The 20402-nt window shown below is 33.2% G+C and overlaps 1 protein-coding gene across 3 annotated transcripts in view; it reads right to left on the bottom strand.

Moving 5' to 3' along the window:
• The window catches only part of BRD10 (bromodomain containing 10), a 104892-nt gene that overhangs the window by 13774 nt on the left and 70716 nt on the right, over window positions 1-20402 (bottom strand). For 2 of the 3 annotated variants that reach the window (XM_059071799.2, XM_059071801.2), the window contains one exon: window positions 10917-11006. The exons of the other annotated variant lie outside the window; for it this stretch is intronic. In XM_059071799.2, coding sequence (XP_058927782.1) covers window positions 10917-11006 — 90 coding nt within the window. The remainder of the gene's footprint in view (window positions 1-10916; window positions 11007-20402) is intronic. 3 annotated transcript variants of the gene reach the window in all.

Below are 20402 nucleotides of genomic sequence, written 5' to 3'. Positions count from 1 at the left end.
ATTTCTTTGGTCAATACAATCCAAATGGAAATAAAATAATATGTCCCTTTCTACCTAGTGCTGGTCTCAACGAGTGTCACAGTATACAATGGAACTAACGTAGAGAAGTTATGAATTTTTAAATGAAGTTAGTCAAATGGTAATAATCTGCCTTAACTTGGATCTAATATAAAAATCTATTTAAAATCAAACAAAATATTTCCTGAACTTTAAATCAGATCATTAGCAATAGCTTTCCTGACTGATCAACTTTATTTATATACACAGATAAAGGAAAAACTATCATGTTTCTTCTACGATGAAATTATTAAAGCTAAAAGGGAACTCAGAGGACATAATTTTACAGAAGGAAAGTGTCTAAAGTAAACAGAGAAGTACTTGTAGGTGGAAGAAGACTTTAGAATTCTAGATCTCCCGAATACTAAAATCCACTTTCCTTCCACTACACAATGCCATCTCTCATGGGCTACACATAGACAATTCCTAAAGAAAAGAGACTGTACTGTGTAAGTTCCTATAATTACATGTAGGTAGCTCTGTAATGCAAACATTAAAATCTCTAAAATTTACTTTGTTTCATTTGTTTAATTACAGTAGTACTTAAAACTATGGTGATCTAAAGTTTAAAAGTGAATTAAAAAAAACAAGGAAAACAGCAAGTTCCCCATCTTCAAACAAATAAGAGAGAGAATATGGATATAATGAAAATCAGAAAGGCTCTTACAGTCTTTATCTGCACTGATCAATACAGAATCAAAGAAAGAAAGATTAAGTAAATGGTTATTTGTAGAACAGTGTTATAATTGTTTCTCTAATAAAAAATACATTTAATAAGCTTTACATATATAAATTTAGTGCTGACTTTTCTTTATAAACAGGTATGTGAGTATGGGGATAAATGAACAATTTTTAGTATTAGAATTCTCACTATTTTCCTGGACAAAAATGTTTTTCTAAAGTAATCCCTATCCGTTATGTGAACTTAATAATTCAAATATTTACTGAAGGTCACTTTGAAAAGAAGAGAGTAATATATTTTTCTTTTATAAATTTACTATGAAATTTAACATAAAATAAAGTATGAATTCAAACATACACCACGGAACCAAAGGTATACAATATGGTCTAAATTTGAGGCTTACCTTTCAATACTTTCTCAGCCAATGTCCACAGCAGCTGCAGATTGCCAGTTCCCTTTCCATGAGATGCCCCACTGTCAAACACTAAAGGTTTTATAACCTCATAGGGATTACTACAATAAGGAGCTGGTCTACGGCCACAAGATAAGTCCTTTATTATATTATGCAGTTTTATAAGTTTTTGAATGTGATAGGTTAATAACCTAAGGAACCATAAGAGAAAAGAAACTTTTAAAAAACTTACAAAACTACACAATATTGTAAAATGGAAAGCTGAGTCTATGTGTGTGAAATTAAGTGGGGAGGGAAACTTACCTTACAACTAAAGAAAAACTCCATTCTGCTGCAGTAATCGGGTATGACAGCACCAGCATAATGCTGGCTGGGGTGTTGCAAGGAGAGGGAGTTGGCAATCTACTGATGCTGGGGACACTGAACATCTAGAAGGAAGAAAAGAGGAAAACAAATAAATTCCAGGTTTATTATATATCTCATTACCATGGATCTTTTGCACATTTTAATAAGTTTAGATGCTTTCAATATTAAACTTAGGTGAAAGTAATTTGTTTACACAAATCATTCTGTTACTTATATTGATTTTCTTATAACATTATATCTAAACAAAATAGGTATCAACAGTTATATGAAGAAAAGATTAACATCACATATAAATATGCAAAGAATGCTTTTTTTTTTTTGCGGTACGCGGGCCTCTCACTGCTGTGGCCTCTCCCGTCGCGGAGCACAGGCTCTGGACGCGCAGGCTCAGCGGCCATGGCTCACGGGCCCAGCCGCTCCGCGGCATGTGGGATCCTCCCGGAACGGGGCACGAACCCGTGTCCCCTGCATCGGCAGGGAGACTCTCAACCACTGCGCCACCAGGGAAGCCCAAGAATGCTTTTTTAAATGGAAAGGGTACTATTGTGAAGATGATAAAAAAGATAATTCTTATGTACGAAACATAATATATATGAAAAAGGCATCAATGCTCTTTTTCTACATGCTTTTACTTACAAATATGTTGTTATAGCACAGAAACAGGGATCATATGACAAAACATTTTTTGGTTCTTGTCATAGACATAAATCACATGGTGGAAAGGGATTAGATAATAATACATCATGCTTTTCAAATAAAATTCAAATAACTTTTAGAAAAGCCAAATGGATTTGTCTGCAAAGATGTCTCATTTAAAATCACTAGCAATATCCAAAGGTAGGTTACAAATAATTTAAATGCATATGTATAAAAACACAGCACAAATCAAATTAACTATATTTAAGCATGTTAATAATCTATTTGGCATTCTCCTTAGTCTAAGTAATATTAAGTTAAAAGGTAATAAGTATTTACTTTTTTTTTTCTTATTGCTCACCTAAAGAAATTACTACTATATTAGTATATTCCTGCATATTCACAGTTTTGGGGTAAAACACTGCATTCATCTTGTTGGTATACAGTCCCTTGAAAAAGTACTAGTTAGACAGTACAGTGAAATGTTTGCATATTAATATGTAAAAAGTTAAAGAGTATTTTCACACTACCAGAGGTTCTAATATGAACTATCCTATCATATACTAGTATTTTCTCTTTAGGTACTCTCACCCATTTTCTCTTAAGACTAATTCAATAGAAAAGGAAAGCATTTGTACTTTATTTTAAAGATATCCTACATTTCACAGCATGTACAACAATTCCATTATATTTCTAAGTTAGCATTTAACTAGAAAGCATGAAGACAAACAACCGCATGAGTGATAATATTGAAAGTTTCAGTGTCATTTGACTTTGTAGAGAGGGTGGACAGATTACATTCCCAGTGAGATAGTTACTATTACTGGGGAAGAAAATCTAACAATATGTATGTAACTGATGGTATGTAACCATTTTCAAAGAAGAAAAAATCCTGAACTAGAAATTAACTATTGGGTAAGTAACTGAATTTGATTCTTTTTAGTAAATTGGTGGTAACAAAGAAGTTAATAAAATTTTATCAAATCTATACCTGATATCAGAAAGGTGGGTTCTCAAGCAATTCACTGCACAATCTGAATCACTAAGTAATGTTACATATGGTATCATCAGAGCATAAAAAGATCCATGTAAGTGAAATTAAGACTGGGAGTATCTTAAAAGCAGGTCAGTATCCTACTTATTTTTACTTTCTCAGGCTCCATCACAATGCCTAGCAGAGAGCAGGCCCACAATAAGTATTCAAACTATAGAGGTAAATTTCTTAGCTTACTGAGATTTTCTACTTAGCTGCAAAAGATTTTTAAAAAATTGATAAAAACGTTCCTAAAATATGTCTTCCAGATTTTCTGAGTATACAATGAATATAATTTAACTCTTGATGACTCGGATCATCATTTTGAACAAGTTATTGTTTCATATTTTAAGGCAGTGACTGCAGGGTTTACAGGGCTATAACCTATGTTCCTATATTAAGTGGTTATTGATTACTAATAGTTTTGGACTCCTAAAATCTGCTTTTGTAGGTTTTTTTCTCAATTGTCTATTAGCATTTCATGCTACTGCCACTAAATCTGCCTTAAATGGCCTTGTCCTAATTAAAAGCACCTGCTACAACTAGTTAGCACCGTATCTTCATTAAAAGAAACTGGTTCCATGCAAGGATTTTTTTTTCTATTTTAAAGAGCTAGAGATCCACATGTGGACTCTGGGCCTTCTATTTAGACTCCTTTTTATTCTTTGGTAGATATGGGATTAATTTTCCTTCCATATATAATGTATAATTTTTACCTTTTTTACAGAGTCTGGTAAGATGGTAGGAAAGTTCTATTACTGTTCAATCTTCTCCATTTTTTGGATGGTATTCTTCCCTAGTTCACAAAAGGTTAAACTACCCTATCTTTAAATTTTAGAGGCTTTCCAAAGATTTTGATATCTTCTGTAATATAAAAAGAGAGAATGATGTGAAGCTCATTTTTTGGTCTTCAGCACCTCAAGGATTTAAATTCAATTTTCCAGAACTCCTGCCACTGAAAGGCAGTAGAGTAACTATTAAATAGAAAATAATACAAATTTACTTGGGGCTTTGAAAAATATTTGGCATTTTTTACTTACATTTGAATACATGTATGTGATATGTAATTCAAAAGAGTTTAAGGCAAATAATAAAAGCCACACTATGAAGTTCTAATTATAGAAGGAGCTGTCACCTAGTTCAATTTTTCCTTGAAACTCACTCCATGCTGGGAACACGCAGCATTAATTCTCTGGCTGATGTAAAAATACGAAACAACAGTTTTCCCTTTTAATTGGAACTTTTATTAGAAGAAAAGAGGTGTTCAAATATTGTTTTTAAGAAAGTTTCCCTGATGGGATAACAGACTATGCCACATTGCAGTAAGTTGAAACAGTGAGCACTATTAACAAGAGTTAAAATCTAGTTCTGAGTTGAGTAGAGTAGTTATTAAATGTCAAAAAGAATGCCCCAAAGCAAGACTTACCATAAATAAATGAGGATAATGCATTTTCAGATAATTCAGTGACTACAGTCAATTGAAGTTTTGTCTTACCAGCCAGCTATTGTTCTGGTTCATGTTTCCTGTCATCTAGTTCTCTTTTCTTAATATTATTTTGAACATGTCAGTTAATATTTGATTCTTCATAAATTCCATAAAGTCCTACTCCCAAATAATATATTAACATGTCATTAAGGGAAGTAAAGCAAGTGTCTAGGGTGTCTGGTGATCTCTGAATTTAAAAAATGGCTTGAAAATAAAAGATTAAGTCTTTTATAAAAGGACAGGAGTTAGCGCAACCAATCCTGATTAAAATTAAAAATTTATCCCTAGGATTGGCAATAAAAACCTTAAGCTCTAAAGTGAATTCCTTGAGGATGAGGACTTTGTTTTAGTCTCTGAATTTCAACCAAGTTCCTTGGTATTACGAATAGTACACAGAAAACAATGAGGAAGTATTTGCCTAATGAATAAGACTAGAATATGACAGGTAAAGAAACTTATTTATTTTATTTGTTTCCAAAAGGTTATTTTAATTTTTTGAAAGCTTTAACTATGACAATTTAAAGACAGAGTGTTTTTCCCCCCACAGATGAGTTAGTTTTCAGTTTTGTTAACCATATCAAAAGATCTAGAATAAGAAAACAAGATACACAATGATGTAATTGCCAAAAACTTAAATAAAACTAATTTAAAGACAATTTAGATATTGATGCAACCATATCTACAACTAAAGTCATTAAGTAAGTTAATTAGGGCATATTCAGGATTCTGAATGTATCTAAAGTTCCTTATACTGTAGTAGAGTAGACTTTTTACTCTAAATAGATGGCTATAAAATAATTTTGATTTGATGCTTCACTGTGAGCAAATGGGATATGGAGAGAAGAGGGAAAAATCCCATAATCCTACACTATAATAGAGTAAAATTTCTTTGTTACAGGTGTTAGAAAATAAGATTAATGTATAATAATTTCTCTGCCTTATATCAAGCTTTTACCATATGCAACTATGATTTAGGGGTTCATATAAATTCATATAAGTGAATTTTATATATAATTTGACTATATTTTACCACTTACCTGTGTATTATTTCTTACTATATCTTCACTTTTTAAGAGTGTTTTCCCTCATATTTTAAAAAATGAACAAAGAAAATACAACCAATTTATAACTTCATTTCCTATAATGAAGGTAAAAGGTAAATGGTGACCATACTGAAAAGAGGCCATAAATCATAATGGACTGCAGACAGCTGAGATGGATCTTTTAACGATCTGAGAGAATCATAAAGGGTAAAGGTTAATAGTGACATTCACAAGTTCCATCAAATACAAGTCTTAATTAGAAATATTTGATATGATAAAATGGTCTCAATCATGGAATCTGGCATATAATTTCACTGATTTCTACCTAAGTGTCAAAACATCAACTTGTTTTCTCCCCATAATAAGCTGGCAGCAGCAACTTATTATGAGAGACTAGGGCCCTGAGCAAAAACAGGCATATGCCAGGGTTCTGCAATCTCTGCACAACTGACATCTGAAGACAGATAACTGTGCGGGGCTGTCAGGTGCACTGTAGGATCATTACAATGTAGAATATTTTTAGCAGCACGGCTGGCCTCTATCCATTAAGTGCCAGTACCACCTCTTCAACTATGTGAATCAAAAATGTCTTCAGACGTTGCCAAAGTCTCATAGCAGCGGTGGGCAGGGGTGGGGTGGGCAGAAACATTACTCACTGATAACCACCGGCTTTTACAAAACTCTGTGACCAAAAACTAGGGTGTCACTACCTCTGATCTAAGCTTCTGATTTCTCTAATGTTTGATCTAGCTAATGCACAGCTTTTGGTTAGGCAAGATAAGTGCTATTATTGTATAATAAATTTAAATTATTTTGTCTTGCAAGAATAAGTAAACAATCTAGATTTTAAAAGATTGTAAATCTTCCAGTACAATGAGTAGCTCAATGGCAAAACCTCTAAGAGATTAAGAAAGCTTTTTTAATGGAACGTTGACCTGGATGAGGAAATGGGGTAATTCTTCCTTGTTGCTTTGGTAGGAAAAACTATCTAGAAAGGCCCTGCAGAGGAGCTCCCCAAAGCAGCCAGGTTTTTAAATGAATCCACATTAAATCCTCTATCACATATGTAATTTCTATCTTTAGTAAGGGCATTTGTGACAACCAAATGTTTATATGGAATATGTCTTCCTTGTTACTGAAGCCATCGTAGATCTGAAAGCTGATGATGAATAATATTGGGTGGGCCAAAAGGTTCATTTGATTTTTTTTCTGTAAGATGGCTCTAGTGGCACTTAGTTGTCTTTAACTTCATTTGAAACAATTTTGTTAGATTACATGTGACAGCTGTCATATCAGTGTGCATTTAAAAAAGACAGCCATTTTAATATTGAAGATGGAAGAAAAAAGCAACATTTTCAGCATATTATGCTTTATTATTTCAAGAAAGGTAAAAATGCAACTGAAACGCACAAAAAGATTTGTACAGTGTATGGAGAAGGTGCTGTGACTGATCAAACATGTCAAAAGTGGTTTGCAAAGTTTTGTGCTGTAGATTTCTCACTGGACGATGCTCCATGGTCAGGTAGACCAGTTGAAGTTGACAGCAATCAAATTGAAACAATAATTGAGATCAACATTATACTACGCAGGAAATAGCTGACATACTTAAAATATCCAAATCAAGCGTTGAAAATTATTTGCATCAGCTTGGTTACGTGAATTGTTTTGATGTTTGGGTTCCACATAAGTTACGCAAAAAACTTTCTTGACCATATTTCTACATGCGATTCTCTACTGAAATGTAATGAAAATGTTCCGTTTTTAAAACAAATTGTGACCTGCGATGAAAAGTGGATACTGTATAATAAAGTGGAATGGAAGAGATCGTGGGGCAAGCAAAATGAACCACCACCAACCACACCAAAGGCCGGTCTTCATCCAAAGAAGGTGATGTTGTGTATATAGTGGGATTGGAAGGGAGTCCTCTATTATGAACTCATTCTAGAAAGCCAAACAATTAACTCCAACAAGTACTGCTCCCAATTACACCAAGTGAAAGCAGCACTCGCTGAAAAGCATCCAGAATTAGTCAATAGAAAATGCATAATCTTCCATAAGGATAATGCAGGACCGCATGTTTCTTTGATGACCAGGCAAAGCTGTTACAGCTTGGCTGGGAAGTTCTAATTCATCTGCTGTATTCACCAGACATTGCATCTTTACATTTCCATTTATTTCGGTCTTTAAGAAATTCTATTAATGGAAAAAATTTCAATTCCCCAGAAGACTGTAAAAGTTACCTGGAACAGTTCTTTGCTCAAAAAGATAAAAAGTTTTTCAGGAACTATGAAGTTGCCTGAAAAATGGCAGAAGGTAGTGGAACAAAAGGGTGAATATGCTGTTCAATAAAGTTCTTGGTGAAAATGAAAAATGTGTCTTTTATTTTTACTTAAAAAAACCGAAGGCACTTTTTAGCCCACCCAATAGAATTGTTTTGACTCTAAACACTATTACAGTGATATCCTCTCATGAAGATCAATATTAATATTTTGTTTGTCTGGCAATAGTGAAGGAAGCTCACCAGGCATGGAATAAGCAAAATGGCTCTCACTATTACCAAGTTCATATATTTCATTAATAAAATTCCTCAGGTCCTTACTATGAGCCTAATTCTAATAATACGGATACTTGCTTTGTAAGCAATAGTATATCAGCTAGGGCGAGTACGTGGACACACATAAGAAATGACAGGTTGACAAGGAACAGACAGAACAAAAGCAAAAAAACAAGCAGACAAAAACCTTCAAAATAAATAATCTAAAGGCCTATTGGTGAATGTTTAGAGTAACTGACAACAATAGATTTTTAGGGTATCAGTACAATTATGGATAATGATCCCTGAGTCATCAAGAAAGTATTAAATTATGTTCACTATAAAGGAGACAGGGAAATTTTTTCATTCAATGATTAAAGGAAGAATTTTAGTACTGAAATTTAGTACTGAAGGTTTAGGTTTCAGCTTCCTAGAAAATTCAGTTAAGTGGAACCCCTTATTCCCAAATGATGACAGACAAATAAACTGGTATTCTCCAATACTAACATAAAAATTCAATAAAGTGAACTAACTAACATTTATCACACTCAGTATCAGCTTTTGTAAAAAAAATAAGGAATGGCACCGAGATGCAAACTTCTATTATTCCCTTTATGCTGTGTGGCCATTTCATTGATTGAGATAAGTTGTTCATGAAAACAGTTTTTTAGTCATGTAATTATAGCCTGTATACTGGTAATCTCAATAACATTATCCCCACTAAGTACAGTTCCAAGAATTTCTATTTCTTGAAGAGCAGAAAACATATTTTAAAACTAATATGCAAATATTAAGGGTCATGGACAAGTTAAAAATTTAGAGACAAAATTTAATCAGGTAAAACCCATACATAACCTAAAATTTTCTGATAAACATGTCCCCAAGGACTATAGAGTCAAATATTTGTAGTTTATGTTTTTACTCTTATACTTGTTCCTGTGAAGGAAGGCAATATGTTTATATCTCATACCACCAATGGAAGTGACGTGGATGGCTTTACAGAAAAACTCAAGGATGCTTGCAAAAGTCTTTTTCTCTTACAATACATACTATAAATAAGTATATAAGCCAATTATGCTTAAAATTATCCTTTAAGAAGAAAACCCTAATTCATAATATGGGAACAAATTAAAATGCATGTTACTGTCTAACTGCAGCTAATAAAAACCAATTAGCAAATTTACTTAACAGAATTCTGTTTAGAGTCATGAAGTATGGACTAAATGGCTTCTGCAAAAAAACTATAAATAAAACCCTGATTAAAAGACTATTCTTTCCTATTAAAGAAGAGAATCGGTCCTTTATGAGAATACATACAAAATATATTAAAAAACACTTTTGGCTGAGGAAAAAATATTTTAATAGTTTGAGAAATACATCACAGAGATAAGTTTTAAAACAACACTTGGGGTTCATTCCATATGAAGAGATTGCTGATATACTCAAAACAAAACAAAAAACCTCACAGTCTAATAAGGATTCAAACCTTTTTTAATGGAAATAATTGTAAAATATACAGTCTTCTGCATTCTCAGATTATATATTGTAAACAATGTGTATTGAACATGTTTTTTTCTTAATTGATGGCTATCAGTATGAACATTATCCCATCTCTTAGATTATAGCGATACTCTCAGGGGTATCATATGAGTGACTTCCAAAATGCTTAAGGCTGTTTTACCTCTGTATTAAATGACCTCAGAAGGTTGTACTTTTATGGTACTTTAATTTCCTTCCTTCAGAATGCTACCAATATGTTCTTTCTGAACAGCATATAAAATGACTTTAACAAATCTGCTGATATGAATGAAGCTTGCTGTATCACTAACCTTATTATCATACATCATTCTAGATTAACAGGTTCTGAGCAAAGACCTAAAAGTGGTTTCACGATGTTCTTAAGGCATAAAACAAAGGGATTTTTTTTAATGGTGATTGATTTTTTTCAATGTTTAAAGCCTTCTCCATTTATTTATTGGTATGTAATTGTGTTTCAAATCTATAACACAATTAGAAATGTCAGTTAAATGGGTATTACTGATTTAATAAATAATATAATTGTTTAACCAAGTGTTGAGTGAATAAAAATAATGCCCCTTATACTCTAGTCTCTCAAGAACAGTAAAAAGTGAAGGTAAAGATTAATTGTGAATTTAGTATAGTGAAAGTTAAAAAAAGACCTTCAGCTGATAAAGGTTCTTAAAAAAGACATTGTTAAGCATGTATCAAAAACATCTGGGGCAAGATTAAACAATTTACATATGTTATTTATGTCAGAGCTAACTGAAATTTTGTTACTAAATAATAAACTTCCATTAAAAGCATATAATTAATTAAGAAAAATTATATTATTATAATATATAATAAGGTAAGCACTACCCAAAAAACTACCAGTCAGAAAACAACCAACCAGTACACTGGGAAATATCTAAAACTATACCTGATATAAACCAGGCAAACAAAATTAATTTACTTGCCCCAGTACCATTTTTGTGTATTAAAAATGAAAACTAGACCACATAGGAGAAATAAAAGAAACAATGTTTCTATTTTTCATTGCAAATTTTTATGTAACTCAGGACAACAAGATTTAAAAAGGCTTTAGGAAAAAGCAGGAATAAATTTTAATGCTGACAATAATAGATAGAACTTTTGGATCAACACCTACCGATTTTTTTCTACTGTTTTCCAGATCTTTGAGTTCATTCTCGATTTTTGTGATTAATTCCCTGAGTTCATCAAGATTAGTGCAAATAAGCTAAAATAAAACACAAAAACACAGCTTGATAACATATAATATAAAACACCCAAAATGTGGTAACAGAAGTTGTTTTAACACACACTGAATTCACAATTATTTGTCTTTGTAACAACAAAATGCAAAGAAAGCTCCGCAGTTTATATTTTAAAAGGTATTTACTTGTTATGATGTATGAACTTCAGGCTTTCACCCCAGAGCCCCACCTTTCAGTTTGCTTTATAATCCAGGTACTTTTTTTTTTTTTTTTTTTTTTTTTTTAACATTCTTAACTTTCAGCCCAGAATGACAAAGATCTGGAAACTCACCCTAGATTTCACAGGTTACTGAATCACCTTTAAGAAATGCTTCATCAAGCAGTCTCCTAGCAGGTGAATAAATGCACCCCTGGAGAACTATCATTTTACCTTTGCTTTGGTTGCTAACTATACAATTTAAAAAATTGCATTACTGCTGTTGGGACTGCTAATAAAGAGGGATTTCAACTATATGAACATATTCAAAGAAGTTAATGAAATTAAATACACATTCTTAATATGATCTTCTTAGTAGTCCTTAATAAAACCATCTCCAGAGATAGCATCTATTTCCTTTCATAACTGTGTGGTTCATTTTATTTCACCCTGGTAATGCTGGCAAATGGCCAAAACACTTGGTCTTTAGTTATTAATAATCAAACTAGTTTGGTTTAATTACTAAAGATTTAAACAGTGAAGTGTCAGCAACAATAACAAAAAATATTAGTAACTACATTTTAGTTCTTGTAAAATTATACTGAATTTTTCCAATTTGTTTGATACATTTTACTTTTTTTTCTAAAATAATTTAAGCTTATATTTTAAAAAATCTGTTGTGAAAAAGAAACAAGATTTCTAAAAGAGAACTGCAACCACATATAGAAGAAAAGTTAGATTAATGAAAATCTTGTAATGTTTATACTGTGTGATAATGAAAAAAAAAACCCACTATACTTATAGAGCTACTAATTCATCATTAAATTTTTATCAGTCCCACGTTTCTTACATTCATTAATTTCTTGTAAAGGTGTTGTTTTCCTAAGAGGTATATTTTCTTTTAAAAGAAAACAAACAAAAACAACAAAAGCAAAAGTAGGTTACAACAAAATCATTTCTCATGACTGTGTGATAAAAATGAGAGACTAGAGCACCGACACTTTCTTTATCACTAAGTTGAACCATATGAAATCACTGATATGCCTTTGATCTACAAAAATGGCAACATGGTTCAACCTAATAGACAAAGAAAAAGTTATCACAGATAATATAAATTATACTTAGTATTAACAATTATTAGAAACATCTACATAATTTCAAAATCACAGAACTGACAAAGCAGGGGAAATATGTATTTAAGTAACGCAAATTAAATAATTTCAGAGTAGGAAACAGTATGCGATGATGTAGTAGGACAGTGCAGCTGATATTTATTACACACTACACATTTCCATTTGCCAAATCTAGAATTATGGAAGAAATGCTGATGGTTAAACAGTGGACTAGCTAATTATATAAGTGCCTCTAGAACTAGATAATGTCTTCAACTTCTGTTGTATTCAGTAAAGCCGCAGAACCATGTTGGCCCTACACCAAGTTTCTAGAAAGTACTCAAAGGGAATTAAACTTCCCATTGTATAATCTGCTATTATGACTACCATGTCAAATTTGCCACAGAGCTTGCAGATGGTTACATCCTTTTCACTGAACTTGATGTATTAGTCAATAGCACACCATGGATTTCTCATTTGCACATATGGCAAAGCTCAGAGGAATTTTCACTTGCATCTCAGCTGTCTCATTACACATGGAGTAAGGGTACATTTTGCATGTACGTTGTAGAAACTTACGGTAACAATGAAAACATATACCCCTACACCTGAACACATCCTAAAAAATTTAAGATCTTTTAATTAGCAAGCAAATATTTATATTCCATTTAAGGGAACAGATACCACAGTTCTGAAGTCAAACCAGGAATGATTTCCACAGCTTAAGAGCTGTAAGTAAGCTGTACTACATCAGTGCTTCTCAAACTTTAACGTGCATAAGAATCACCTGGGAATCTTGTTAAAAGGAGGTTTTTGATTTAGTAGGTCTGAAGCAGGACATAGGATTCTGCATTTCTAACAAGTTCCCAGGTATGGTCTGAAGATCACATTTTTAAGCAATAATGTACTAAATGATTATGAATTACAAATCTGCATGGCTATGGAAACATGATGATAGTATGGAGCTAAATGAGTATGAAAATTCAAAAAGATTAATTTCCAAATAGGGGATGGAATAGTGAATTAAATGCACAATAAGACAAATGTTCCTTAAATGACATGACTCAAACATAAATTTTGTTGAATTTGAGGGTCAAAATATTTTTAGCAACATTTACTTTGAAGTTATCTTAAAATAACTTTATATCTACATGACAATTTATACTCTCTTTATATACTAATATATACCTCTCTACATATATATGTAATACCTAATATATATACCCAAAATATACAGTCAAGTTAAGATAGAAAATTCTTGTATGGGAACATAATTCTAATTTTATTACTGATATCAAGGGAAAAATAATTTGATTTATGCCAATTCTGTCATATATATATACTCTATTCCTTCTCTCTACAAAGTAAGGCATATGTGTGGCCTTTAAACTCAATTCATTTTCAAATGGTGTTTTTAAAAATAGAATCAATCCAATAAGAAATGTTCACCTCAATAAGGAGAACAGATGCATTATTTAAACAAAGCAAAACAGCTTATTAAGACCTCCTTCTCATTACCTTAAATTTGAAAAAAATATCTAAGGCTCGGTGCCTCCAGGGGTGAAAAGGAAAGCTCCATAGCAGCTTGGATTACAGTTGGGTCACACTGCCAACACTCATAAGAGAAGGTTTTCAGTCATACTGCAGGGGTTAGAAGAAGAGTTTTATCCCCCGGAAGAACCTCTTCAAGGATGTCACACTCTCCCTCAAATTAACCTTTCATTTGATGCAACCCATGAGAGAGTCACAAAATCATAAATCTTAGAGCTGAAAGGAACCGCCCCCAAAATGTAATTTGGTCCAAACCTTGGCAAAGGCTAAAAAGGTGTGTCTCCAATTCATATACAAGCTAGTTAAAATTAACAGAGATAAAGTAACCTAAGATGACACACTCATAGAGAAAACCATGGAACCTAGGACTCCTCCTCCTCCTACTAGATCATATTCTTTAAGGGTTCCCTCGAAACAAAATAAAACAAAAAACCAATAACTGAACATGTATTATAGTTTTAGGAATTAATTTATACCTAAGCTTTCATTTCTATTAAATGGTAAATATTAAAAGGCCCTCCCTCCAACTCAAGAAGCAGAAGTGTGTGTATACAGTGGGGGAGGGGAGGTCCTATAGATACTGAAAGAACTCCATGACCACATCTCAGAAAAATTACAAAGTAAATTATTTCTTATTTTATCACTACTTCAAGCTAGATATTATGCCCTTTGGGTATAAACTCAATAGGTTTGAGAGGTATTTACTTTACTGATTCCAAAAAGGACACAAGTAAGGTAGCATACAAAAGTAAAAGAATACATTAAATTACATGAAAAAGCAAAGGGAAAACAATGCAAAGTCAAAATGAATAGGTCCAAATAAAATGGGTCACATTTACTACGATTCTAATAAAACATTCCAATAATTTATTTTAAAAATTGTAAGTAAAACAATAAATGATGGTGTAAATTCAAAATCTATATTATATTTAAAATAAAATTATTTTGACATCTGTTAAAACTATGAGGACAGGAAAATTCCTTCTCACTTCTATGATCATCATATCAGCAATAATGACTACTTCAAAACCTGCAAATGAAGATATCATGTGTGACAAGACAAGTAAGTCTGATTAACAAGTTAAAACATTTTTATACCACTGTATGATTAAAACCTGATGTTTCTCTCAATGTACTATATATAAAAATGGAAAAAATTTTAAGGGGAAAGTAAAACCCCATGATGTTAAAAGTGAAACAAAAAGTTTTAGTTGAAAATACTCATTTTATTAGGACACATTTCACATGAATGAAGAACAAAGGAGAAGGATAAGGATGTTTAAAGAATAATATTTTTAAAGAAAAAAGCTAGCAATTCAAAATAACAATACAATCAAAAGGTCATTAACTCCGTGAAGCAGTTAAACTCTAATTTTAATTTTGGTCCTAATTTGTCACATTGAAGATAGTACTTTATTTCATATCCCTTAGTTTCTCCATAGGTTAAATGGAGAAAAAGGGTTTTTTCAGAGGTATGTTGGATCAGTGAGTTTATGCTTATGTTTAAAAATAATACTACTATGTAAGTCTTAGTCAACAGCTGGATTCTGGATTTTCTCTGCAAAGGAGCCTTTCAAATAAATCACACATATGGAATAGGAACAAGTACACATGACATGAAAGAATTTGATTACCAACAAAAAGCAGAGTCATGGTAACTAAGGCTTTTAAATTATTCTAAAGACTTATATTATTGAGACTTGACAAACTAAGCTTTAAGAATACTTTCTGGGACCTTCAAGATGGCAGAAGAGTAGGACGTGGAGATCACCTTCCTCCCTCCAAATACATCAGAAATACATCTACACATGGAACGAACCCTACAGAACACCTACTAAACGCTGGCAGAAGACCTCAGACTTCCCAAAAGATATATAAATTTTTTTCCTTTTTCTCTTTTTGTGAGTGTGTATGTATATGCTTTTGTGTGATTTTGTCTGTATAGCTTTGCTTTTACCATTTGTCCTAGGGTTTTGTCATTTTTTTTTTTTTTTTTTTTAGTATACTTTTTAGTGCTTGCTATCATTTGTGGATTTGTTTATTGGTTTGGTTGCTCTCTCTTTTTTATGACTTTTTAATTTTTAATATTTTGTTATAATTTTAATAACTTTATTTTATTATTATTTTTCTTTCTTTCTTTTTCTTTTTCTCCCTTTTCTTGTGAGCTGTGTGGCTGACAGGGTCTTGGTGCTCCAGCTGGGTGTCAGGCCTGTGCCTCTGAGGTGGGAGAGCTGAGTTCAGGACACTGGTCCACAAGAGACTTCCCAGCTCCACGTAATATTAAAAGGCAAAAGTGCTGCCAGAGATCTCCATCTCAACGCTAAGACCGAGCTCCACTCAACAACCAGCAAGGTACAGTGCTAGACACCCTATGCTAAACAACTAGCAAGACAGGAACACAACCCCACCCATTAGCAGAGAGGCTGCCAAAAATCATAATAAGGTCATAGACACCCCAAAACACACCACCTGACATGGTCCTGCCCACCAGAAAGACACGATCCAGCCTCATCCACCAGAACACAGGCACTAGTCCCCTCCACCATGAAGCATACATAACCCACTTAACCAACCTTAGACACTGGGGGCAGATACCAAAAACAATGGGAACTACGAAGCTGCAGCCCGCGAAAAGGAGACCCCAAACACAGTAAGCTATGCAAAATGAGAAGATAGAGAAACACACAGCAGATGAAGCAGCAAGGTAAAAACCCACCCAACCAAACAAATGAAGAAGAAATAGGCAGTCTACCTGAAAAAGAATTCAGAGTAATGATAATAAAGATGATCCAAAATCTTGGAAATAGAATGGAGAAAATACAGGAAATGTTTAACAAGGACCCAGAAGAACTAAAGAGCAAACAAACAATGATGAAAAACACAATAAGTGAAATTAAGAATTCTCTAGAAGGAATCAATAGCAGAATAACTGATGCAGAACAGATAAGTGACCTGGAAGATAAAATAGTGGAAATAACTACTGCAGAGCAGAATAAAGAAAAAAGAACGAAAGAATTGAGGACAGTCTCAGAGACCTCTGGGACAACATTAAATGCACAAACAATCGAATGATAGGGGTCCCAAAAGAAGAGAAAAAGAAAGGGACTGAGAAAATATTTGAAGAGATTAGAGTGGAAAACTCCCCCAATATGGGAAAGCAAGTAGTCAATAAAGTCCAGGAAGTGCTGAGAGTCACATACAGGATAAATGAAAGGAGAAACATGCCAAGACACATATTAATCAAACTATCAAAAATTAAATACAAAGAAAAAATATTAAAAGCAGCAAGGGAAAGCAATAATTAACAAACAAGGGAATCCCCATGAGGTTAACAGCAGATCTTCCAGCAGAAACTCTGCAAGCCAGAGCAAGAGGCAGGACATATTTAAAGTGATGAAAGGGAAAAACCTACAACCAAGGTTACTCTACCCAGCAAGGATCTCATTCAGATTTGACAGAGAAATTAAAACCTTTACAGACAAGCAAAAGCTAAGAGAATTCAGCATCACCAAACCAACTTTACAACAAATGCTAAAGGAACTTTTCTAGGCAGGAAACACAAGAGAAGGAAAAAACTTACAATAACAAACCCAAACCAATTAAGAAAACGGTAATAGGAACATACATATAGATAACTACTTTAAATGTAACTAGATTAAATGCTCCAACCAACAGACAGACTGGCTGAATGGATACAAAAACAAGACCCGTATATATGCTGCCTACAACAGACCCACTTCAGACCTAGGGACACATACAGACTGAAAGTGAGGGGACAGAAAAAGATATTCCATGCAAATGGAAATCAAAAGAAAGCTGGACTAGCAAGTCTCATATCAGACAAAATAGACTGTAAAATAAAGACTATTACAAGAGACAAAAAAGGACACTACAGAATGATCAAGGGATCAATCCAAGAAGAAGATATAACAATTGTAAATATTTATGCACCCAACATAGGAGCATCTCAATACACAAGGCAAATGCTAACAGCCATAAAAGGGGAAATTGACAGTAACACAATCATAGCAGGGGACTTTAACACCACACTTTTACCAATGGACAGATCATCCAAAATGAAAATAAATAAGGAAACACAAGCTTTAAACAATACATTAAACAAGATGGATTTAACTGATATCTATAGGACATTCCATCCAGAAGAGCAAATTACACTTTCTTTTCAAGTGTTCATGGAACATTCTCCAGGATAGATCATATCTTGGGTCACAAATCAAGCCTTGCTAAATTTAAGAAAACTGAAATCATATCAAGTATCTTTTCCCACCACAATGCTATGAGACTAGATATCAATTACAGGAAAAAATCTGTAAAAAATACAAACACGTGGAGTCTAAACAATACACTACTAAATAACCAAGAGATCACTGAAGAAATCAAAGAGGAAATCAAAAAATACCTAGAAACAAATGACAATGAAAACACGACGACCCAAAACCTATGGGATGCAGCAAAAGCAGACCTAAGAGGGAAGTTTATAGCAATACAATCCTCCCTCAAAAAACAAGAAAAATATCAAATAAACAAACCTAACCTTCCACCTAAAGCAATAAGAGAAATAAGAACAAAAAACCCCCAAAGTTAGCAGAAGGAAAGAAACCATAATGATCAGATCAGAAATAAATGAAAAAGAAATGAAAGAAACAACAGCAAAGATCAATAAAACTAAAAGCCAGTTCCTTGAAGAGATAAACAAAATTAATAAACCACTAGCCAGACTCATCAAGAAAAAAAGGAAGAAGACTCAAATCAATAGAATTAGAAATGAAAAAGGAGAAGTAACAACTGACACTGCAGAAATACAAAGGATCATGAGAGATTACCACAAGCAACCATATGCCAATAAAATTGACAACCTGGAAAAAATGGACAAATTCTTAGAAATGCACAACCTTCAGAGACTGAACCAGGAAGAAATAGAAAATATGAACAGACCAATCACAAGCACTGAAATTGAGACTGTGATTAAAAATCTGCCAACAAACAAAAGCCCAGGACCAGATGGCTTCACAGGCGAATTCTATCAAACATTTAGAGAAGAGCTAACACTTATCCTTTTCAAACTCTTCGAAAATATAGCAGAGGGAGGAACACTCCCAAACTTATTCTACAAAGCCACCATCACCCTGATACCAAAACCAGACAAAGATGTCACAAAGAAAGAAAATTACAGGTCAATATCACTGATGAAAAGATGCAAAAATCCTCAACAAAATACTAGCGAACAGAAAACAACAGCACATTAAAAGGATCATACACCATGATCAAGTGGGGATTATCCCAGGAATGCAAGGATTCTTCAATATACGCAAATCAATGTGATAAACCATATTAACAAATTGAAGGAGAAAAACCATATGATCATCTCAATAGATGCAAAGAAAGCTTTCAACAAAATTCAACACCCATTTATGATAAAAATCCTCCAGAAAGTAGGCATAGAGGGAACCTACCTCAACATAATAAAGGCCATATATGAGAAACCCAGAGCCAGCATTGTTCTCAATGGTGAAAAACTGAAACCATTTCCTCCAAGATCAGGAACAAGAGAAGGTTGCCCACTCTCACTATTATTCAACATAGTTTTGGAAGTTTTAGCCACAGCAATCAGAGAAGAAAAAGAAATAAAAGGAATCCAAATAGGAAAAGAAGAAGTAAAGCTGTCACTGCTCGCAGATGACATGATACTATACAGAGAATCCTAAAGATGCTACCAGAAAACTACTAGAGCTATGCAATGAATTTGGGAGAGGAACAGGATACAAATTTTTTGTTGTTGTTGCAAGTTAAGTGTTATTTATTTATTTTTTCCAGGATACAAAATTAATGCACAGAAATCTCTTGCATTCCTATACACTAATGATGAAAAATCTGAAAGAGAAATTAAGGAAACACTCCCATTTACCACTGCAACAAAAAGGATAAAATACCTGGTAACAAACCTACCTAAGGAGACAAATGACCTGCATGCAGAAGACTATAAGACACTGATGAAAGAAATTAAAGTTGATACAAGTAAGTGGAGAGACATACCATGTTCTTGGATTGGAAGAATCAACACTGTGAAAATAACTATATTACCCAAAGCAATCTACAGATTCAATGCAATCCCTATCAAACTACCAATGGCATTTTTCACAGAACTAGAACAAAAAACTGCACAGTTTTTATGGAAACACAAAAGACCCCAAATAGCCAAATCAATCATGAGAAAGAAAAACGAGGCTGGAGGAATCAGGCTCCCTGACTTTAGACTATACTATAAAGCTACAGTAATCAAGACAGTATGGTACTGGCACAAAAACAGAAATACAGATCAATGGAATAGGATAGAAAGCCCACAGACAAACCCATGCACATACGGTCACCTTATTTTTGATAAAGAAGGCAAGAATATACAGTGGAGAAAAGACAGCCTCTTCAATAAGTGGTGCTGGGACAACTGGACAGGTACATGTAAAAGTATGAAAATAGACCACTCTTTAACACCATACACAAAAATAAACTCAAAATGGGTTAAAGACCTAAATGTAAGGCCA

The sequence above is a fragment of the Kogia breviceps genome, chromosome 8, assembly GCF_026419965.1.
Source record: "Kogia breviceps isolate mKogBre1 chromosome 8, mKogBre1 haplotype 1, whole genome shotgun sequence".
In the NCBI taxonomy this organism is placed as follows: Eukaryota; Metazoa; Chordata; class Mammalia; order Artiodactyla; family Physeteridae; genus Kogia; species Kogia breviceps.
Note: the sequence above shows the minus strand (reverse complement) of the source record. Positions and strands in the feature narration are given on the sequence as shown.